Below are 22006 nucleotides of genomic sequence, written 5' to 3' on the forward strand. Positions count from 1 at the left end.
TGCGCAGGACGAGGAAAGAGATCCAGACGGAGATGACGCACCAGAGAAAGTGCACCTCCGCATCGCTATGGACAATGATGGCAACCTGGTGGAAGCTAACCAAGTTCACCACTACATCTATCGTGCAGATTCTTTGGCGGACATGCACTTTTATGATTTCTGTCGATGTGTCCGGTTAGAACGCATTAGTAAGGGTGCAACAAGATCAGACCGACTGGGAGTTTACAGAAGGCATGCATTAACCAATGGGCATCCCTCTAGCAGTACCCATGAACTTGTTGGACATACAAATGAGGAACGAGGTGATGGATATCGTGAACTAGTGCCTCGTGTGGTCGGAATGTCTATCCCTCGTGCTACAGACGCCAAGCTGTGGGCACTGTTCACTCTGGCACACTTCAAACCTTTCAGTGCATTGTCCCCTCTCTTGCACAAAGGCGAAAATGTGATAGAGGTGTTTCGGACGTACTCATTTTCACCGCGATCCCGTACAGTCATGACCAATTGGGAAGCAGTTCACGAGTGTGAGGATGAAAGAGATGCTGACCGATTGCGTAAACAGGCAAGTGCGACAGCTGAGAGCAAAGCACTCACGACCTCCTTGAGACTCGGCGGCGATGATGATGAAGTTGAAGTTGATTTTCAGTCCAAAAATACACGACGATCAGAAGAAGACTTCTGTATCCAACAGGTGGTCCTGTCGATGCAGCAATGCAGGTGGATTAAGGCAAGAAACGAACATTGTGATTCATCATTGGCAGGTGAAGGTGCCTTGCAAAAGCCAAGCGTGTACATGATAAACGATACAGACAACTTGAGTGAATGGCTGAAACGCTGGAAGACAGAGATCAAGCAGCAAGAGAACGCTGTGGCAGACTCACGACGCAATGCTTTGAATCCAGATTGCCAGTTAGCTCGCACAGCTCCTGTGACAGAGTCTACTCGGACCGACTCTTACAGCGCCATAGACAGAGGTGTCCCTGCAACAGATTGTGAGAATGCGCAGTGCCAGGTACCCATGTGTGACACATCGCAGGCGCAAACGGCAGAGGACATCATTGAGGCAGTGGGTTCCCAATTCGGCCTCAATGAAAAGCAGTGGGTTGCGTTCAGAGCCATTGCACGGTTTTTTGTGGCGAAACATGTTGAAAAGTCTCTCCCCCTGGGAAATGACCAGCTTCGAATGTTGATGACCGGTCCAGGAGGTACAGGCAAAACACATGTTGTCAAAGTGGTGCAGTGTGTCATGCAGCATTATGGGTGTGGTCATCTCATACGATTTCTGGCACCAACGGGCTCTGCTGCATCGCTGATTGACGGAATGACTGTGCACAAGGGTCTGGGTATTAAGATTAGATCTAACAAGGGAAAGGGAGATTGTGACTCAGGAGGTGCTACAGACTATTCAGCTTTGATCAGTGTACAAAACAGGACACAGCTGCGTGATGAGTGGCGAAATGTGGAATATCTATTGGTCGATGAAGTCTCATTGGTTGGCTTGCAGCTTTTGGCCAAGATCGATCACGCACTACGATTTGCTAAAGAACACCCCGATGAGTGGTTTGGTGGCGTTGTGGTGATTTTTTTGGGGGACTTCTATCAATTCCCACCTGTAGGTGGCAGTCCACTATACACTCCAATCTCCATGTATGCTGGTCAGACCGACGAAGAGATTCAGAAAAGACTGGGGCACCTCGCATGGAAATCAATCAACACAGTGGTGAATCTGACACAACAGCAACACATGAAAGATGATCCGGAATTTGGAGATACTGTCAACCGCCTGCGTGAACGTGTGTGCACTGAGGAAGATGTTGAGTTATTCAATTCCCGGGTGATCAAGTCTGCAATTAACCCACAAGGCGTTGACATGGGCGATTCACTGCACTCTCAAGCCACTGCCATTGTATCGACTAACGCCTTGAGGGAAGTTCTGAATGCACACAAAGCAGCCACTGCATGCCCAGATACAAGTAAACTGGTAGTGTGTGCAGCGCTAGACAAGACAACAGCAAGACCTCTCACACGTGACGAGAGAGACAGCTTGCTGAAGCTAAATGTCTCCGCTATAAAGTCTTCCACTCCATTACCGGGGCACGTGACATTGTATGAAGGGATGCCCGTGATCCTTCGCATGCGAAATCTGTCGACAGACTTGGGGATTACCAATGGTGCACAAGGCATTGTCCGCAAGATATGGACAGCTGTGTGCCCATCAGGCTTTACTTATGCATCCTGTGTGCTCGTGCATTTCCCAGAGAGCAAGGTGCAGCTGAGTCACCTTCCTGTTGGTCATTATCCTATTGTCCCATCAATGTGGAAGTTCACGATGACTCTGGGCGCCATACCTGCAGAACAGCAAAAGCTCCATGTCACCCGTTATCAAATACCCATCCAGCCTGCCTTTGCAGTCACTGCACACTCTGCACAGGGAAAAACTTTACCTCAGGTTCTAGTGAATCTGCACGAAGGTGGTTTTCCTGCATATGTTGCAGCATCACGTGCACGCAGTCGTGAAGGCCTTTGTTTGACCCAGGCAGTGACTATGGATCAGCTCAACAAACACATTCCAATGGATCTTGCCTTCGAGACTCGTCGTTTCCATGCTCTGGAGCACAACACCCTCGTCCGACTGGGTTTGCGAGGGGGTGTTCCTATGGTTGTGCCAGATGCGGAGGGAGAATGCCACCTAGCCCACCAGCCAGTGTCGGTAGCTTTTGATGCTGATAAAGCCCAACCTGCCAGGAACAAACGGCAAGCAGAGAGCGAGCCTGTCACTACCCAGCACGCAAATGACAACCGTGCCAGGAAATGAGCACAGCTGCCTGCCCAAGGTCACAGAGCAGTGTCTGTGGCCAGTAAATAATCTTAACGAATGCTGGGACATTGAGAGATGGTGCGTAAATCTGGAGATGTTAGATTACTGCTCATCAATGCTGATCGGCTTATGCAGAGGGAGTCCCCCAATTGTGTGACTTGGAGTCGACAACCTCATGTCACATGTGGTTCTGTGTCTCCTATTGCCACATAAACCAGTCCATCTCAGCAAGCATGGCCGAAGACCCTCTGACTATCACAGCCGATGAGTTCACTACAAAGGTAGCCGCCTACCTGGCTGGCGGTACTGCAGATGAGAGGGATCGAGCCTGGGAGAGAGTGGGGATGAGAGCTTTGTCAAAGAGTAGGCGGGTACCCGTGCAGTCATTCATGTGAGTTGTTAGGTGTGCACTGTGCAGAGCTCATGGTCATGTCATCGCAGGCATGGTGCAATATTGCCCTCGGTGGTGGGTGTCGACTGTAGAGAGCTGTCTGCATGCAATGCAGATGAGGGAGAGGCGCATACTGAGGTTGCAGATCACTCTAGCACTCGTGAAGACACAGAAGAGTCTGTTATGGTGGCTCAGGTCAGAACCTGCTTGCTTGCGTGCTCACCATCTGTCTAAACTCTTTCGCTTCGACTAGCTCGCCGGCATCCTTCAGGCCACAGGACCGTTGAATTTATTCCGCTTCATTATCCATCCATTGGACTTTGGCCAATCTGTGGAGAACCTATATTATCTGTCTTTCCTAATTTGCGATGGGATGTGTGGTTTACATATGGCCGACAACGGCAAGCCAATACTGAGTGAGCAGGCACTTATGGATACATTATACAGTTTAACAAGGACAAGCTCCGAGACAGCCTTCTGAGCATGCATCCATGCTGGACACGCAGGTGAATCGGCAGACGGTGATGGAATTTGACATGGCTACATGGAAGGTACGCCTTCATCTCTGCAAAGTTCATTATGGTGTGCTCATGTACCCTCCAGCGTGCAATAGAAGTCTTCGACATCCAAGAATCCATTATCCTGTGCAGGTCCCCTGGCAGGGTCTGACAAATAGGTATAATCAATGGGTCTATTTGTATTTAGGTTTCAATGCTGCCACCATCCCTAGCCATGGCGACGCTTTTGACCTTGACGCTCGAGGAAGAATTTGGCCAACAAGATGTACTTCGTATACATGGATGCAGATATATACTTGCTTGACACTCTTCATGTAGGGATAAATGACTGAGTTGAATGTAGGATAGTTGGCACAGCGGTCTTTGTTTCAAGGGAATTGACGCATGCGTGGGCTTCTCTTGGTGCTGACTTGCCACAAGACCCTTGATTGATTAATTTTAGTCACCGATCAGGGTACATAGTTCTGCCACCACCGCCGATTCTCCTTTACAATCAAATGCGAGACAGGAGACGCTTCCATACATGGGCTCTCCTTATGGTGAACCCAATCGGTCATGGTCTGGACCGTTCTTAGACATCCTGGGATTACATAACTGACAGGAGTACATGTATGCATTCTGGCACTCAAGGACAGTATGTTTTGGGATAAGGATCGGCCATTGATCATGCCTTTCAATAGCTTGGGCTACAGCAAGAGAGGCCTTCGACTGCTTCTCTTCGCGGCGGATAAGTTTGAGATGGTCGGATTGGGTGAGTGGTACATGAGTCAATGCTTGAACAACAGCGGAACCATACTCAAAGTCCAATATATATGTGATTGATTCGGAGGTGCGTACAGATAATAGATTGGCTTAAGGTGAGTACGCCAGCCAGATGTCACATAATACAGGAGCACCTACAACCTGCAGGTATGATAGGCGGGCGCGAATGTGGCAGACCAAAGCGTTCGACGTCTGGGAGTGAGAGCGTCCATGTAGTACTGGGCGGTTAAGTAAAGGCATTCTGCGGATACAGTCACATAAGGTGGCAAGCTTGACCTTCCGTAGACGACAGACGAGTTGTTCGGTAGACAACGATGACCAGGGTGGTACGTCACCGCTGACAGAATGAAAAACATAAGTAGTAGGGATGGGACAACGAAGCACTGCGTCCACCTCAGAGCCATAAACAGTTTCGAAGAAAGAACACAGGAGCGGGACAAGTCGACGCTCACAATTAACGGGAAGCTCTACAGATGCGTATTCATGAACAAGATCCGTGTGAGACTTCGCCAAGATGGATGCACGTAGCTCTAGGAAATGGGAGCAAATGGCACCGACAAAGTTGGTTTTCATACGTCAAGGGACAGAGACGCCTGGAAGACGTGAGAGGGACTGAGACAGAGGTAATTTCAATAGAGTATCCAGGTGAGATCTGATGGTGTCTTCACTGGAAGAGGTTGTCTCAGCGGTTGTCGATAGCTGCAGGACAAACACGCCATTGAAGCTATATACCCTCTGGATCGGTGACCATGTCGCATCGGCCGCGTGCGAGCGCCTCACTCGCTCGAGCGGAGGTGAATGTTAGATTGGAGGATTAGAAAGTGTGCAAAGCTTCTGACCGCTGGTTGGACGGGCGTAATCGAGAGTGTCGTGGTTGATTGGCGTGGTTCGGGCCACCGGGGCATTGAAGCTATACACCCTCTGGATTGGTGACCATGTCGCATGTTTTCGGATGGGCGTAATTGAGAGTGTCGTGGTTGATTGGCGTGGTTCGTGCCACCCACCAGCCATCAACTTCTTACCCTCGAATTACTGTCACTCGCTTCCACTCAGTCAGGTAGTGCAGCCAGAACGGCTGTCTCCGATTCAGCAGGTTCGACATAGAATGACGAAGATATTTCCCGAGATGCGCTTGAATGTCTGTGCAATCGCCATCTTTAGGTCGATCCCTCCTGAAATCAGATTGCGTGTCAAGGTTGAGGATTTGGCTCGAGTCCTCGAGCTCGTGGTACCAGTCACGGTAGTTAATCAACCGTTCGAGGATAAAACTCCACTCCTTCATACTTTGGCTGCACAAGAACTCATTAAGCACCTGGCAGAGGGTAGAATACCACTTTGAAGGCCTGTGATGCCTACCATGAATGAGGAAGTTCGAAAGATGGCAAATGTCCAATTAGTAGGACTCGAGTACCAGCTTGCGAGCCAGTACACATCCTTTGTTACCATAGAGCCCCGGCGTGAGATGGAATGCAGCAGGCTACACTGGACGGTGTCAGTAGAAGGCTCTCCGCGGCAGCATTATAACACATTCCCACCTAGCATCATGTATGATGCTCCTGAAGATTATGTTTTGGGAATGGATGGTCAACGCAGTATTTGACTTTTTCACCCCAGATGCTGCCCCGACAGACTCGAGACGCCAAAGCTTGCTTCCTGGCACATATTATTCCACTGCACAATCACATTGGAGCTTGTTGTCCAGTCATGGCACACGTCCGTTTCATCACGATAACTCGAGCACGGCGAGTTCATGCTACGTCAGGGATGAGTATAGACAATGGTGAGACGTGGTGAGTGGTTCTTACAACGGACAGTACATGCTCTGAGGGTTCATTGGAATGCACATCCAGAAATTCGGTGACCACATCCACCAGCACGACAGAAGATCCGAGGACATGAGTAATCTAGTATCAATAATTGTTAGTTGAGTAGTAAAAATTCAACACTAGAACTTGCCTTGAGAACGAAGGCAGCAACAGGCCCTCCGGTGATTCCAATAAACCTTGTCAAGTCAGGCCACACGCGAACTGCCCAACCCTGGATGCCAGGAGGTCCGCGTCCCAGTTCATTGCCATTCGCAGTTAACCGATGCACAACGAGCAGACTGTCGCCTGCTTGGATTGACCGTCTTCGCAATCTATTGTTAACATTTGCGGATACTTCAGAAAAGATGTTGATAAGGTGGTTCCCTCTGACGCGGGAAGCGCGAAATAAATAGTGTTGGAGCAGGTGCAAGGGAGGCAGACACTTTGGAAATGTCTTCACTAATTTGCCAGATGTCATGCTAGACATGGCGAGGAAGTAGGGAAGTCCTGGAGCGAACATGATCTGTCGAATCGTTCTGCGTGAGCCAGTCCGGTCAGATGACGAGAAGGATGATAAGAGCAGAAGTTGACAAGTTTGGTGGGAGAGGCAGCGAAGTACATGAATTAAAGAAAAAAGGAACAGTGAAATCAATAATAATAATTTACAATACAGAATTCGGTGGGATCATAGAGAACACACGGAGACCTCCAGGCATAGCAGAGCTCTCACTCGCCAAAGTGAAATGAAATGGACATGAAATGAAGGAAAAAGCAAAAAAAAAAAGAAATATGTAGTACAGACTTCTGCGGGATCACAGAGGACACACGGACACCTCCAGCCATAGCAGGGCTCTCCCCCGCAGAAGTGAAATCAAATGAAAACTGAGTTACCATCACCGGTAGATGTCTCATGGCTATCATGGCATCGAATATGTTGCCCTCACCGGCAGAATTTGAGTAAGGATGAGATTGAAGTGAAAGGATTGAATATATTCCCTAGTTGAGGGATGCGGATAATACTAGGACTTCCCAACCAGGTTGAACCGTTCTACACCGAGTTGAAAAAAAGGAGGACATCTCGATCCTGGAATATCCAGCCCATCCGAACATCCGACCCATCCGACCCAAAGTCTTGCATGTATAATAAATATCACGGTCACAACTTACCACGTGACTCACAGCGCCGCCGCGCGTGTCGCGGCTGACACCATGACCAACTCTCAAGAGCCTTTTTAGAATAGGTTGAGGCCCAAAGGATGAGGTGGAGAGGACATCTCGATCCTGGAATATCAGGACCCATTGTAGTATTCATTCAATTATGAGTATGCGAAATATATAATATTTAATTACATGCAAAAGAATTATTAAAAAAAATGTGTGAAAATGGTAAAATAATTGAGCTCGCTGTGTGCAACAGCGAGCACGAAGGTTTCGGCAATGCACGCAGTGAGCGCGCGAGCGTGCTTACCTATTTTGGTTATCATTTACATGTCGCTGTCGTATCAGGTACGTGGGAACTACACGTGATGCTAAGTTAGCCATGGGTCGGATGTTCAGATGGGCCGGATATTCCAGGATCGAAATATTCTGAAAAAAAGGGAGACCGAGACTCAAGCTCAAGATCAACGACTGGCACGTAACTCATATATCACATGATGTATGGGGTTGTAGCGCGCGAATGACCTTATCCGTGGTGGTACGTACTTATATAAGCTAGTACGCAGCGATAGCACAGCAGAATATATATTATTTTCAGCAGAATATAAAACAGAGAACTATGGCGAGCTTCCTTGGCCTTGCCTGGCATCAAAAATCTGACAGACCTCGCGTGCAAGATGCTCTGCTAATTCCACACTGTCTGAATACACTGCTCTCGTGCTGCTGTCATCAGCAATCCTGCGAATCATATCTGCGTGACTGGTCAGTGTCTGACAGACATCAGCATCAAGATATACAGACCTGCGAACAGACTGGGATACTTGTACAACTCAACCGTTGCAAGCAACACGCCTCCTTCGGTGACAATTGTGACAGGCTGGCCCGAGGCAATGAGGTCTGCTGTGGTTTGGACATGAACAATGGGTGGGCTGCGAGTTCCTCGATCAACTGCTTGATGTGAGCAAAGTTCATACGGTGACAGTGAACACAGACGAAATATGAATGCACCCTCTTCACCAAAGATATCAAGTAGACCCTTGACAGAAGCGGACATGCTCAAAAATGCGAGTGCGCAATGGAATGCAAGTCAGGAGCTGAGTGTACAGCCCTGGAGCGATGCACGTCTGGGTGACAAAGTGGGGTCCACGAATCGGAGAGTCTGAGATTCACAAAAGAGATAGAAGGTTCAAGCCAGCAGGCCTGGGCCCGACCGATCATGAATGATGATCGATTGATCAGCGGAGGACTTGATCGGAAAAAAAGGTAGTCAAAATTGATTTTGATCTGGGCTGAACCTAGAAGGGCCGATGGTAAATGAATGAATAGGATCGGTGTCATGTTCCCATTTATGGGCAACTGCATGTAGTGCACGGTCACCCTGTACAAAGGAAAGGCAGTATCTGGCAGCTCATCTTGAATTCATGCCTGGTATGACCGTCAGAAGGACCACCTTCATTGAGGGCCGTGATAAAGGAGGTCAGTACCCTCTCCGTGAGCATTAAGCGGTCGGACTTCTGTCTGTGACAACCAGGCATGAGCACTTGGCACGGGAAATGTCCTGAATGAAATGCAAATGTGTGGGCGGTAACACAAGGCGATCAGACTCACCTGGCAAAAAAGGTTTATGAAAATTTTTGACATATGGCTGGCTGTGCCGCCGATCACAGAGGGACAATGCACAGACCAGGTAGCCTGGGTACAAATACTAGGCAGGGGGGACACCCAAAGGTCGAAAACCCCATCTACTCAAATCTTCAACGCGTTGTGCAATAACTTTGTCACTTACTATCTACCATCAACATGTCTGCTACCAACGGCAACCAAGGCACTTCCCCTTCTCGCGATTCCACCCCAGAGGCAACCAAAACTCCATTGTGATGTCCTTATGCAGGTACTCCGGTATGGCTCATGCCATCAACGAAAACACCTTGACTAGTGTCCCCTCCGTTAACAATCCTCGGCCTCTGAGGGTGATGGGGGACAATGCTGATTACTGGGTGAATGATGCGGGGGAGCCCTTCACTTTCAAATTTCCAGCGACTCTGGATCTCGAGGGTCAATTCGATTGGTCAGGCCCGTACTTCAATCTTCCACGCACTGGTGTAAGTACCTGTGATAACTTGTATGCATCCATTGTGAAACTGACACTCTTTCACCAGCTGGACTTGGTCACGATCAAGAAGATGCGTGCACAGTTTGAAGTCCGTCCTCTGGATATCCAGGCACGTGACGTGTATCCCCCAGAGGCCATCAAGTGTAGCTCCTCCGCGATCGACATGTTGAATGTGTTACATGGGGAAGCTGAGGATGTGAGGAATGCTTGTAAATTGGTTGAGTGTCTGCTGTGGTATCGCTGACCTACACGAATTTGCAGTGTTGCCATCCAGTGCCTCGTACCCGAGAGATGTGCCATTTTGGCGCCGTTACCCTCATGGAGAAAACGAGCACTTCTCAATAGTGTTGACCACTGATCTGCTCGTCCGCAATGTGCCTGATCCTGCCCGCTCATCAGTGCCACGTTTGAGGCGGTGTGATATTGGGAGTGCGTACATGTCGCCTTTCTGGCCATCTCTATATCCTGACTGAACTATCATTTGCCTACAGAAGGTGACACTATGCAAAGCCCATGTGAGTGTGCCACTGACCGTCATGTGAGTCTATCTGTGGACTAAGTTTGAACTTGCAGCGAAGGCCAAGCGGCCGCTATGGCTGGTGGTCTTCCTGGAGGTCCTCCTGGTGGAGACGCTCCTCCGACCACTAACGTGGACGGTGTGTTTCTCTTGGCATGCATGTTCGTCCATTTGGTTGACGTAGCTTGGTCAGGACTCCAACGCTTGTCAGACCTGCCCGATCCCCTTGGATGGTATGCAGCGGTTATCTCTCAATATAACTTGAGAGAGTGTACCATCGCTGCACCGAATGTCCGGGATGGCAGTGGGGTCCTCATTGGCCCACACGAATACAGGTCTAGGCTTGCCACTGGCGATGTCGTCATGGTTGAATGCCAGCTCAAACTGTAAGTGACATAAGATCAGTGTGATTGCAGACATATGCTGACGTGACCTCAGATGGACGATTTCCCCCAACAGGAGGGATAACAGTCCGGCAGAGGAGAAAAATGGATCCCGTCGTTACCAGGTCATGCTGAAGTCAATGAGACTGCTGCCGGACACTAGTATGTCGGAGACGACAGTGGATGCAAAGGGTAAGCGCAAGGCCAGAGAAAATCCAGATGACGCTCCAGCCAGCAAGAGGTTTGCCGAATATGAAGATGACGATGACGAAGATCCGCGTGCGAGAGGGAGTGGCCACCACGTCCGCGAGAGCCATGCCATGGAGTGGTCAGATGATTGAAGGGAGTTAGGTCTAATCACCAAGGCCAGGGCGCCATTTCTCGATAGATGTGTATGAGATGTAGACTGTTCATCGGCTGAATTGTATTGATTGTTGCCTGTTTCACGTCTGAACGCTTGAAGACAGTTCATGGTGCGTGGTTGTCCTGTGTGTGTCCCTATATGGAGGGGATGACGGCAGCAAGCCTGGCAGGTCTAGATGTCACATACTGACTGCAAGAGTGAGCGATGGTGGTGCCAATGACACCACGATGTGATGGTTGATTAAGATTGCTGCGTTCAATCACAGCGAAACAGTGTTCCTTAGTACGGTACTAATATTGCACGTCTCTATCATACAGCAATACGAGTTTGTGTATTGTGACCTGTATATGACATCTGATTCCAGTGGCGTCCACCCTTGCTACAAAAATGTGCGTGAATGGATGGCGCTGCGGTCTTTTTCAGTGCGATCCTGTCTGAGGCGATGACTTGGACAGACCTTGATATCAGGAAGTTGGCAAGGAGTTGGTCTCTCTTGGTCATATTCATGAGGTGGTATGGCGTGTCTTTCATTTGCTTGACTACCAACACGCTGCCCTGAAAGGTTTCTCGGGAACCACTCATGGACGCCATTCTGCTGAGTAGGCGACTGCGTCGGATAGATGGATGAGGGGTTTCCACATACAATGTATAGTGACCGTCCAACGTAACGTGGCTTCCAGGAACTTTGGTAAAGGTGCGACACAGGTGACGGCGAGTAGCTGTGCAGTCGGCTGCATGGCGCTGTTTGACCCAATAATTCACATCAAGGTCATCCAATGTTGGGGGTCTTGATACACCATCTCAGACTGGAACAGGTACGAGGAATGGCCTCTGGCACCCAGCCCCATAGAACACACCTGCCACCAGCTGGAGGAAGTGCTGAGACAGTGTCAGGAAGGGCACATTGATCAGACCTGTACATGTATGCTCACTGGTTGGCGACATCATATCTCACTCGGCAGGAATTTGACATCTGCGCCTGTTTGGACATCTGGTGAGTCGTCCTGACATCTCCAAGTAGTGAGCTTACAGTTAGATGCCCCTGTGGTGACAATGTTTCGCATCATCACGGTCACACAATGAGGACATCGTGCATTGACACACAATGTATTCAACCGCCATTCAACATCAATGTTGTGGCAAACCCTCGTCACGGAATCGTCCTGGTCCCAGTCGACTGACATACGGAGGTGTTTGTCTTCGACATGGTGCCAGTATGTGGGACACTGCTTGCCGCAAGGGATCCGGAGGAAGGCAGTGCCTCTCTGCACGTCAAAGACATCATGCAGTTCACCGGCGCATCCCAGTTTTTGGTTGCATGGGACCAAATCACCGGTGCGGGTTTGAATGGCCAATCGTTCTTCAAACCACTCAGGATAAAAGTAGCAGACTCCACCAGTAGTCATGAATGCCATGTCTGCAGTCGTGGGGGCACTTAGAACAATGTGCAAGACACTTTGCACTTTGTGGGAAGCAGCAAGGGTGATGAATCGGCCATGGCGTGCGTATCTGCAGAACCTACCAACCGAAGGTGCGATGGCCAGATGGGGTATGGTCAATGTGGGTGTAAATCCAATGGTCTGCTCGAGTGTGGCATCCAAATCGTCGAAGTGCTGGTGTGGGACAAGGATGTTGAGATCCCGTACAGTGTAGCCCTCATCGAGTCCCACCATGGCTCGCATGGTAGACCCGGTTATGACACCATCAAGGTGTCGCAAGGCTGAGAGGAAAATGGAGAGATGGTCTCCTATGAAAGGCACCAACAGGCGTGCCAGCCTTCTCTGCACAACCTGTTGGCCCAACTGACTCATCATTCGACAAGTCCGGCTGATGGAGGTGATGTCAGTAATCATGAGCATGTCCAAAATGGTCGCAGCAATGTCTGCATTCTGGGTGACTGCAATGGCGATAAGTACAGGTGACACATGAGCACAAATTTCTTACTTTTCATTGTGTGAGCTGGACTGCCTGGCGAGCAGGAAGATGGAGAGGGTTGCGCACTTGCGATTCCCGGTGAAAGAGGTTTGCTCTGCAGCAGGGTTGGACCATGCTCGGACATCATGCAGAACGGCGCGGGGCAATCGGTTTCACTGGTGGCTTGGCATGTCTCAGGTCTGTCATAGTCTGATTATGGTCTATTTGCTCGAAATATACAAAAGAGACGTATGTAAAATAGTTGGAGAATACAAATAGGATCAGGAGGAGGAACGTGAATTGATGTGGGAGAGGGCGGCAGTCTGGAATGACAATGATTATAACAAGTAGCTTCTGAATTCACATGAGTGCGAGGAGTAGGAACAAAAGTGTCGACTCACAGGAGATCAGTCGAGTATGGTGGGCCTATCTAATGAGAGACGTTGTCAATGTGAGCCTCCGAATGATTGATTGCCAAGGTCAGCCTCGCGTCGCTGGCCAAGAGTTCAGCAACAGCGACACCCTCCACACATACAATGTGGACTGCAGCATCATAGGCGATGGAGTGAATGACGCCTGCGGATGTCAGATACACGAAAAACATCAATGTGATGGACTTACATGCAAGCGAGTCAGGGTGTGCAAAGATACCACGAGCGACGAGCAAAACACTGACTGAAGGGTGATGGGTGGATGATCGAGAGGGTGAATGGCGAATATCTGCACTTGGGACAACATGGAATTGAGGAGCACGTCGGCTGCCACGATCAACTGGTGGAGGCAGGGATGAGCAGGTGAACGACTCTGAAGCAACCAGTACACATACTGAATATGAACGCAGCATGGCCAGCAAATATGTTCATCAATGAGTAGATAGCATCGCACATGGTGGACGATGACGGCCAAGGGATTGGAGGTATGATTGAGTGAGTGTGAGAGGTGTTAAATGCAATGGTTCAGACTTGTGAGACATGCCAAGAATGATCAGGGACTGAGGAGACCATGGTCGATCAGAAGGGTTAAACGAGAACAGCGTGGGCAGTAAAGAAAAGGCATGGAGGACGGAAATGGATACTTGTTCCCGTGCTGATAGAAAATACGGAAGTCAGGGACTTGGTGCGGAGGCACCGCTACGATTTGATAGATCGAGAATTGGTATAGCTAGGACTAGTACTTACAGCGGCCTATCTCGGTCTGCGCTCAGCGCTCAAATTCAAACTCCATCTGATACATATGCGGGTACCTGAGCGCTTTGGCGACATATGTCATAGGTATCTTAAGGTACCGGTTTTCAACAAGCCAGGGGTATGGATCATCCTGAGCAGCCCTGTCCCCAAATCCTGCGGCAAAATCACTTCTAATATGTGGTGACAAGCATGACCAGATAACGACGAGCAGAGGAGAGTAGCGAACGAACGAGTGACAGGGTGATGGACAACGGGACGAAAGGGACATGCTGGCAGTGCAAGCTGAGTGTATCAGTATGAGTATTGAGAAAAAGTAAAAGTGAATAAAGTAATGGATGTAAAGCACAACGAAACAGCAGGTTCAAAAAAAAAACCATGAGACCACGACCAAATTAATTTGCAGCGACCACGGAATAATAGCAGCGAGCAAAGGCAGTAGTAAATTATGGTACATGCGAATTCCGGACGGATGGACAATGAGAATGGAAGATATAGACAGCAGTCCAGGAAAGTCGACGGCTGCCTCAGCTATATGCACTAAACTGCTCCCCACCATGCCCCACGCTATTCGAAGGAGGTACAGCAGATGTGTATTCAGCCGGAGGCAACATATACGAGTTCATACTGCCACCGATTCCAAAATTAGCAGACGGAGCAGAGCTCAACGCAAAACTGCTCTCTGCTGGGTGCTGCAATCCAGGTTGGGCATATGAGGTCTCCGTGGGAGGAAACGTGCCATCCCGCGGAAATGGTGGATAGTTTCCTGTGTGAGGGTATTGGTTGGATTCTGGGGCGAAATGATATACGTTGGACTGGGCCGTTGTGTCTACGGGCGTGGGATATGAGGAGTTGTGTTTGATGTTGTTCTGAATATGATTGTGCGGCACTCCTTCTTGGATGGTGGGTATACTGAGCCTGCGGCTTGCTGTGGTGGGCTCCATGGGACCTAGATAGGTGTTGGCGGTAGTTTCAGGTGGGAGCTGCGTAGCCACATGTCAGCATCTCGTCAGAAACGTTCGAGGTAAAATGACTAATTACAGGATTGTAACAAAACAAAACCTCGCTTGTTCGCAGACCCGAGGGGCCAGGGTCCTGGCTGTATCCAGAGTGTGGACTTCCGCCAGGTGAAACAGTGGAAGTAGAGGAAGAGTGTGTTGAAGAGATAAGTCGTTCTCTGCATCCGGACAGAGATAAGTCGTCCTCTGCTTTCGGACAGATTAACATTGCATTTGGCTATTGGGCAACCTTACCACTTCGTCGTATCACGCGCTTCATTCTTGGCACCTGTGATAACAGGTGTTCCCTGTGTTGGTAGGAAAATGAAGATGCGGCGTTTAAGTGAGCCTCATTGAGCGATCTCTGGCTGGACCGCATGTTCAAACCGGACATACGTGTTTCGAGGTTGGATGCACTGTAACGTAAAAAACATCAGTGAACGAACATGTCAATCATAAAAGCGCAGCGTACCAAGACCCTCTCCTGCCATTAGAATCGAAATGATCAATGCCAACACAACTGCTGACGTCTGAATAAATTGCACTGGTCGCGCTGGTGTCGCTCCCACAGATGCTAGCAATCGAGCCGTATCTAGATAATCCAGTAGAACTGTATGAATCCTCCGCATCCTGATCTGCCTCATTGCGAGGAAAAGCCCATGCGTGCAGGTTCCTGATAGATTCTGCATCCGGTGAGACATGTGGAGGGGACCCAGAAGTTGGAGCGCCAAACTGAAAATCAGGCTTTGGCAGGGGGCCAGGAATAGGCGACGGGAGCGCTCTGGAGCTCATTGTAAAGCGGTTGTCCGAGAGCCGGCACGGCACGTGCGGGAACGGAAACGGTGGACGAATCTCCGGTACAAGGAAGGAGCGAGTAGGCGAGAAGACATGGGGCTCTGACGCTCTATGAGCCGAAGAAGGGTGGGTGTAAGGGCTATAGGAAGTAGAAGAGCTGTAACTTGTTATATGTATGCTTGGCGCACCGAGGCTGGACGGTGGATGGGCCATGGACTGACACCCTGCAGGAGATATGGGCGGCCTGAGAAAGATCACATCATTCTTCTCCTTTGCAACGCGTGCGAACAGATGATGCATGAGCCTAAGGAGACTGACGTCCATAGACTTGCGTCTATCTGGGAAGTGGGAAGGTGGCTGGTTGGCGTCTGTACTTGGCGTGGACGCGGTGATTGGCAGCGACCCTCTACGTGTGTTCAGAAGGTCATTATTGTCCTGCCAAGTCAAGTCCACTGGCAAATGGCGAACATATGGGGGAATTTCGGCAGGAGTGGCTGGGTTACTGTGCCAAGCTTCTGTAGGGGGCACAGGAAGAGAAAATGAAAACTTTGTAAGATGACTTTCAGCTGTTGGTGATCGCTCCACTGGGTGTGGCTCTGGTGAGGGTGGTTGATCGTCTTCTGCAGGGGCGTGTGTTTTTCCGTGGGGGTGGAAGAATTGGAGGAGTCATTGGGGGAGGTGTCCCTGGAAGACTGAGACTTTTGAGGAGAGTGAGCCGAAGGGGAATCCTGCTGAGTCGAGTCCTGAACACTTTTATGAAGAGCTTTGTCCTTTGCACGCCTAAGAATGAATAAATGAATGGATTAATGAATGAGTTGAATTAGAAAAGCGAGTGAGAAGAGAGCGCAACATACCCGTTTTGAAACCACACCTTTTGGTGGCACGCGAGATTGAGCAGTGAGGACGCGACGAATTGACGTTTAGAACACACCTGGACCGCACGTGGAAGCATTTCAAGTTCTGCTGCTAACTGGTTACGCAGGGCAGCATTTGGTTTCGTATCTTTACGAAATATATCTTCCAGGACCTTGAGCTGTATACGAGATGTACGCTTTCTATGCTTGACCTCGTTTGGAATATAAGGAAAGAAAGTTCTGAAGTTGGGTCTACGCCTGGAGCGAACAATGAATGGATACAGGTAGTTCCAGTGGTATACCTTGAACTTTGGTCCATTTGGTTTGGGAGGAAGTAACTGCGAGAAGGAGTAGGAAAGAGATCAACGCGATATAACGCGGAAAGAGGATTGGTGTGGGAGGGAAAAAAACAAGAGTGAGGTGTGGAAAGTCTAGCCATTCGAGGCAGAGGGGGAAGTTTGGGAGCATGAGGTCTTGGTGGACGTAGAGATTGTCTTGGGATCTGTCGTAGATATAGATATCTCGAGTTGGGAAATGTCGTCTGCTGTGTTTGCGATGGCTAGGAGGTTGTCTGTTGGGAGGATCTCGAGTTCTGAGCGCTCGTCATGTTCAGGGTCCTGCACGGTGTTAGATGCAAGTAAAAGAGAGACAAGGTAACCGTACGTCTTTGAGTGTGATATATGGATCGTGCTAGTTATTTCTATAAAATGCAAGTCCTCTAATATTGCTGAATGGACCCATGCCTGTGAAACATCAGCATCACCGAAGAGGCCGTGTCGACAGACGTGCCATCTTCTTTGACATCGGGTTGCTCATCGTCTGTGATGATGAGCATAATTTTTTGTGATCATGGCCACATGACTACTTCCGACTCACGATTTGAAAAATTGGTCATGGCAAGGGGACCCCTTGCCATGACGAAGCTGCCGTCGCGTCCTCCTCAGTTTGGGTGTCGCGTGCCGTGGTGGCGGTGTTGCTTGCATAAGCCTGTGTGTGACCGTCAATTTGCTCGTGATCAGCTCTTCTTCAGCAGCACTAATCAAAACCAAGAAATTCGGATTCTCTTATGCGGTATGCATCACGCAAATACTCCAACCGTGCTTTTAATATCCGGCTCTCCGTGTATTGATATGGGACCCTATTGCGATTCTACCAGTTGCTGGCTCTAATGTATGAATTCAATCACGAACCCAAACATGATCACAGCTCTCCCATAGTTGTGATCAAAATTGATACCCTCTGACACTTTTCCATGCGCAACCGACAGAAGAACAGCTCCTCGACCATTATCGCAAGCCTGTAGTAATTCTGTGAGTGGTCGAACTTCTGTGTGGCATAGGCACTTCTCACTCAGCGATAGTCTTCCAAAGCAATGCTCATCTCGTTTGCATCTGGTGTTTCCACAAATATTAACTTGTTCTTCCAGACCTTGTTGAGAATACCCTAAGAAAATGATGAATAGGGTTTCATCTCTTGGGGTACATAGATTTACCATATCATTCCAAGCTGCAACGATGGACTCCATGTAAAGATAACTAGGGAAGAAAGCCACAATGCCGTCCGGTACGATCTTGCTGTACTCGATGAGAATACTTCCAAAGTTGCGAACTATGGCAGGGTCGTTTCTGACTTCGAAACATGAACTGATAGCGACTTGGTCACTTCTTCACGTGATGACCTTCTATTTTCAGTGGACAAGAGCACAGAGATTAGCAAGACAACTCACTAACGGTAAGAAAGCATTGCGTGTGAGTGTCATAGGATATGTTTCTTGCACGACGGGAGTGAATTGCAGCATCTTTGGATACATGTCCAACGGGGAGATGGTCCCTGAAGTGATTACAACGCTGCTGAAATGCTCGAATACAGGTTTGATTGCGAGCGACGGGTCCAGGCATCTGAAATTAATGCTCAGTAGGCAAAGAAAGTTCAGAATAGATAACCAAACTCTCACGTGAAGTGGAAGATGGGATTAGTAACGGTCGCGTTATCGGTTTCGAATGGTTCAAGAATAAGAAGAAACCCTGTAACAGAGTTAATATCGACATTAATAAGAATTAGGGTTCGAACCCTTTTCGTAAGTTGCAACAAGGGTTGCAAAACTTGCGACCTTCTGCAATGCTGAGTACTTATCTAGCCGATTCAGCTCCAATGTATGGATCATCGACTGTAGTCGCTCTGCACAAAACCTGAAGGCTGACGTTAAAGAATACAGGCGGAAAGAAAACAATACTTGCCGCAGTGGTCGCCGCTCAATGTAAGTTATATCTTTCAAGTGCTGTAGAAACGACAATGGCGTTTCCGCAACGACATGCAAAACGTGCATGCTGGTCTATGGCAACTGTCAACACAGTGTGCCGCATGGGTGTCAGACCAAAAACCTTAAGATATTCCATGAATCGCTTCAAAAATGCCACAAAATGTTCGGCCTTCCTGATGTTTCCTGGAACAGCTTCTTTTAGGAGGTCGTCTGGCAAAACTTTCCTGGAAATTTTAGTAGAGTGGAAAGCTACTTTCTTTCTCGACGAACCTGGGTTGGCCATGAATGCGTCTTCCTCAGAAGCTTCTGCTGCTGATTCCTGTAGCCCCTCGACAAGTCTCGCATACTCGTCCTGTAGTTTGGCCGCGTCCGTTTTCTTGATCCTAAAAATATACTTGGGTGCTACGATCACAATAATATATAAAACACTAACTCGTCTATTTTTTCACCCAATTTCACAACACTGCGTGCAGCTGAATCTAACATCGGTCGGGTCAAGTCAATGCTCAATGACTCGATGCACACATTGTCTGCGATGGATTATAGAAAATTCAAATAGTTATTCGACAAGGCTTACCGATATTGTGAGCTTCATCAAAAACGACGATGGCGTCTTTTGAGAGTTCTTTGGAAACTTGTTTGGCAACTTTGGGATCAAGCAGATAGTGGAATGAGTAGATGATAACATCCACGAATGGCATCTTGTGCAGTTGATGAGGGGTAATGTATGATATTGATGTCACTCACCACTCGCCGAACCGTGAAGTATGGACATGTCGTGTTTTCACGCCCGTGCTGAAGAACGTCGGCTAGAGTCCATATGCCAGGGGGTATTAAAGAGCCAGGTTCTAAGACGACTTAGCACCCATGGAGCAACTGATGCAAATTTCAATGACTCACCTCGTGCCAATCGCACAATTCGACTGAACCTGGATCTGTGCGACCTTTCTCGCATGCAGCAGAGTTAGTGAGGTCTCGACAACGGGCGTCGACTACCTTGCCCTTCTTCTCCTTTGAGACCTAGAAAATTAGCATACAGAGAAATGTAAGCTGTGGAACGGGCTCTTTATAATGTGTACTCACGTCTGGGTGTATGCAGAGGTTCTTCCTACTCGTGAGTCTGAGTCTCATGAAACTTGCTTCTTTTGCTTCTTGTTCAGGAGTCTCCATAAACTTGATCCGGTACGCCATGAGACGCTTCAGCTCAGCCAATGCTTTCTCGATCTCTGGAACTGTCCGGGAGCAATAGATAAGTTTCTGTTTCATAGGGTAAAACTAGTGAGAAGTGTTGAGAAACATGCTATGATGTGAGCTTGGAAACATACCTGCTGATATGATACAATTAGAGACAGCAGTGAGAGGGTCTTCCCTGTTCCTGAAGGCATTTCCAAAATGCAATGCCCCTAGAGGAAAGCAGTCAGAATGGCATGTCCAGGACAATATCTACGTGTGCCGTACCGTTGCATCCAGGGTTCTTTTGAGATCACACATGTATGCATATTGTTCTGCAGGTGACAGAGTTAATGTTGAGTATGGCTGGCATTTGAATGTACGAACCAGGGTAAATTCGGTCATAAGGGAAGACAATCTGAAATAGAGAACTTCAGCATCATTGATGTTCACCAAACATAACAACAATACAACAATACAAACAGGTAGGTTGTCGATAAAGAACTTCATGAACACCGATGGTGGCAAGGAAGTGCGAGTCCAGACAGACCTAATTACGAGGCAGCGTGACCGTCTGTCACAATCGTGGGGCGCAGCTATTTTGACGTGGTCCTGCCGCGCCTGCCGCGGTCGTGACGCGGCGTGACGCGCATGTGACGCAGTACTGATGCGGCACTGACGAGCCTTGACGCGGCACTAACGATCCTTGACGCAGCCACTGACGCGCCATTCCTATATTCTATATTCAACTTCCACATCAAGTTGGATGAGTTCACGACCATTCTTTTGTTATTTTATTTGCCTCAGAGCCATGTACAACTAGGTATACATAAGCCAATGACTATTTTCTTTTCCTCCCTCTCTGGACTCTTCGAGCCTGTGGAGCACATCGACGTTTAACGGGCGGACATTCTTCGGCCGGCAGACAAGGAACTACAGCTTCGGATAGCTCGTCTGCAGACTCCAAAGATGTAGCATCAGAGTTATCACTGAATAAGGGGCCGCGCTATCAATCACATAAGTTAGATATCTATCGAACGGAGCAGGTAATGTCTTCCTCACTTCAAGTTCACTCTCACTATAATCTCTTGCAGAAACCCATTCATCAGGAATTCCGAGATACACATTCCATCGCCTGTGATGTTGGCCAACATCCAAACCCCACTGCTGGTTGCCTGCAGGTCCTGCTTCTTCAGAATCCTCAAACATCCTTCCTTCTAGTGCAGTCAGACACTCGAGGTCGAATCCAAGACCAACAGCAGGGCCAGGGCACGACTCTGAAAGTTGTCCGCTTTGGCAGGGTCAATAACTCCATTGATTTTTTTAACACGTGTGACCTGAGACCGGTAATGCTGCTGACAGCCTTTGAGGAGTGCTCCTGCTGCATCTTCAAGTTCAGCCTGAGAACGTGAATCCTCACGATTGGTCCAGAACATAATGAACGCTTGAGTAAACCCAACTCGTTCAGCCTCGCTGAAGTCGACAACCTGGATCAGCGAATGTCAGAATGAACACTATGTACCAGTAACCAGAGCCTTACATTGCCAAACAATTCATCATTGACTTCACGCCCGTGCTTCTCGCATTCATCTGCCATGGAGTTGAAAAGGACAAGAAAATGTAATCGGTAGTGCTCGGCTGAACCTCCATTTGCATAGGTCATGAGTCCAGGTACCCAGCATGCGAGCAAAGCAGAATATGTTGAACTAATTATGAGAAGATCCTTAGATGAGTACCAAAACGTGACACCATGAATTGAGTTTGAATGACAACGACAGTGACTGCTTCGAATTGAGAATACAAAACATATCCTGGATGGTTCTTCTGGAATTCTGCGAAGTCATCAACAAAGTTTCGAGTGGACTTGCCCCGTAGTGCTTGCAGCTCGGCCTTGACACGGTCCTGGTTGAGAAGCACTGTGGAGATCATTGAAACAGATTCACGGGTACCAGTAATGCTGTTGCGACCAGCAATTAATGCCGCAGGGCCAGCAGCAGGATTT

At 48.7% G+C, this 22006-nt stretch overlaps 11 protein-coding genes across 11 annotated transcripts; 4 read left to right on the top strand and 7 right to left on the bottom strand.

Moving 5' to 3' along the window:
* Window positions 1-319: 319 nt before the first annotated feature.
* On the top strand, window positions 320-541 carry F5891DRAFT_922037 (uncharacterized protein; the record flags this gene model as incomplete). The annotated part of the gene is made up of 1 exon (XM_041373801.1): window positions 320-541. A coding segment is annotated over one exon (222 nt), but the record flags the coding sequence as incomplete, so codon positions are not given.
* A 1452-nt stretch (window positions 542-1993) lies between these two features.
* Window positions 1994-2461, top strand: F5891DRAFT_892293 (uncharacterized protein; the record flags this gene model as incomplete). The annotated part of the gene is made up of 1 exon (XM_041373313.1): window positions 1994-2461. A coding segment is annotated over one exon (468 nt), but the record flags the coding sequence as incomplete, so codon positions are not given.
* Window positions 2462-3051: 590 nt separating this feature from the next.
* Window positions 3052-3878, top strand: F5891DRAFT_1195194 (Nse4 C-terminal-domain-containing protein; the record flags this gene model as incomplete). The annotated part of the gene is made up of 5 exons (XM_041368072.1): window positions 3052-3209; window positions 3260-3404; window positions 3463-3625; window positions 3672-3760; window positions 3813-3878. 5 exons carry the CDS (start codon window positions 3052-3054, stop codon window positions 3876-3878), a joined length of 621 nt encoding a protein of 206 aa, XP_041220065.1.
* A 2531-nt stretch (window positions 3879-6409) lies between these two features.
* On the bottom strand, window positions 6410-8506 carry F5891DRAFT_1195195 (uncharacterized protein; the record flags this gene model as incomplete). The annotated part of the gene is made up of 4 exons (XM_041368073.1): window positions 6410-6817; window positions 8118-8203; window positions 8254-8400; window positions 8446-8506. The coding sequence occupies 4 exons, from the start codon at window positions 8504-8506 to the stop codon at window positions 6410-6412; spliced, it is 702 nt and encodes a 233-aa protein (XP_041220066.1).
* An 847-nt stretch (window positions 8507-9353) lies between these two features.
* On the top strand, window positions 9354-9809 carry F5891DRAFT_961461 (uncharacterized protein; the record flags this gene model as incomplete). Its single annotated transcript, XM_041375816.1, has 1 exon — window positions 9354-9809. One exon carries the CDS (start codon window positions 9354-9356, stop codon window positions 9807-9809), a length of 456 nt encoding a protein of 151 aa, XP_041220067.1.
* A 1329-nt stretch (window positions 9810-11138) lies between these two features.
* Window positions 11139-12888, bottom strand: F5891DRAFT_1195197 (uncharacterized protein; the record flags this gene model as incomplete). The annotated part of the gene is made up of 6 exons (XM_041368074.1): window positions 11139-11616; window positions 11687-11708; window positions 11785-11808; window positions 11860-12291; window positions 12352-12726; window positions 12774-12888. 6 exons carry the CDS (start codon window positions 12886-12888, stop codon window positions 11139-11141), a joined length of 1446 nt encoding a protein of 481 aa, XP_041220068.1.
* Window positions 12889-13173: 285 nt separating this feature from the next.
* Window positions 13174-13630, bottom strand: F5891DRAFT_1195198 (uncharacterized protein; the record flags this gene model as incomplete). The annotated part of the gene is made up of 3 exons (XM_041368075.1): window positions 13174-13319; window positions 13365-13514; window positions 13570-13630. 3 exons carry the CDS (start codon window positions 13628-13630, stop codon window positions 13174-13176), a joined length of 357 nt encoding a protein of 118 aa, XP_041220069.1.
* An 824-nt stretch (window positions 13631-14454) lies between these two features.
* On the bottom strand, window positions 14455-17490 carry F5891DRAFT_1255185 (uncharacterized protein; the record flags this gene model as incomplete). The annotated part of the gene is made up of 9 exons (XM_041369981.1): window positions 14455-14910; window positions 14969-15132; window positions 15181-15341; window positions 15398-16126; window positions 16189-16500; window positions 16575-16591; window positions 16652-16912; window positions 17338-17393; window positions 17451-17490. 9 exons carry the CDS (start codon window positions 17488-17490, stop codon window positions 14455-14457), a joined length of 2196 nt encoding a protein of 731 aa, XP_041220070.1.
* Window positions 17491-17609: 119 nt separating this feature from the next.
* Window positions 17610-20514, bottom strand: F5891DRAFT_1255187 (uncharacterized protein; the record flags this gene model as incomplete). The annotated part of the gene is made up of 19 exons (XM_041369982.1): window positions 17610-17712; window positions 17765-17871; window positions 17979-18017; window positions 18067-18217; window positions 18305-18472; window positions 18529-18598; window positions 18645-18763; window positions 18812-18906; window positions 18956-19053; window positions 19105-19217; window positions 19268-19364; window positions 19412-19535; window positions 19582-19682; window positions 19731-19854; window positions 19918-20109; window positions 20160-20237; window positions 20293-20339; window positions 20392-20422; window positions 20488-20514. 19 exons carry the CDS (start codon window positions 20512-20514, stop codon window positions 17610-17612), a joined length of 1884 nt encoding a protein of 627 aa, XP_041220071.1.
* A 252-nt stretch (window positions 20515-20766) lies between these two features.
* Window positions 20767-21248, bottom strand: F5891DRAFT_1062515 (uncharacterized protein). The gene is given in 3 exon segments (XM_041362958.1): window positions 20767-21004; window positions 21051-21057; window positions 21068-21248. The coding sequence occupies 3 exon segments, from the start codon at window positions 21211-21213 to the stop codon at window positions 20846-20848; spliced, it is 312 nt and encodes a 103-aa protein (XP_041220072.1). The 5' UTR covers window positions 21214-21248; the 3' UTR covers window positions 20767-20845.
* F5891DRAFT_1062517 (uncharacterized protein) lies at window positions 20990-21933 on the bottom strand (the record flags this gene model as incomplete). The annotated part of the gene is made up of 4 exons (XM_041362959.1): window positions 20990-21010; window positions 21067-21491; window positions 21545-21785; window positions 21806-21933. The coding sequence occupies 3 exons, from the start codon at window positions 21931-21933 to the stop codon at window positions 21231-21233; spliced, it is 630 nt and encodes a 209-aa protein (XP_041220073.1). The 3' UTR covers window positions 20990-21010; window positions 21067-21230.
* Between the last annotated feature and the right edge of the window lie 73 nt (window positions 21934-22006).

This window comes from Suillus fuscotomentosus (genome assembly GCF_016647785.1).
Source record: "Suillus fuscotomentosus strain FC203 chromosome Unknown F5891scaffold_79, whole genome shotgun sequence".
NCBI classification, from domain to species: Eukaryota; Fungi; Basidiomycota; class Agaricomycetes; order Boletales; family Suillaceae; genus Suillus; species Suillus fuscotomentosus.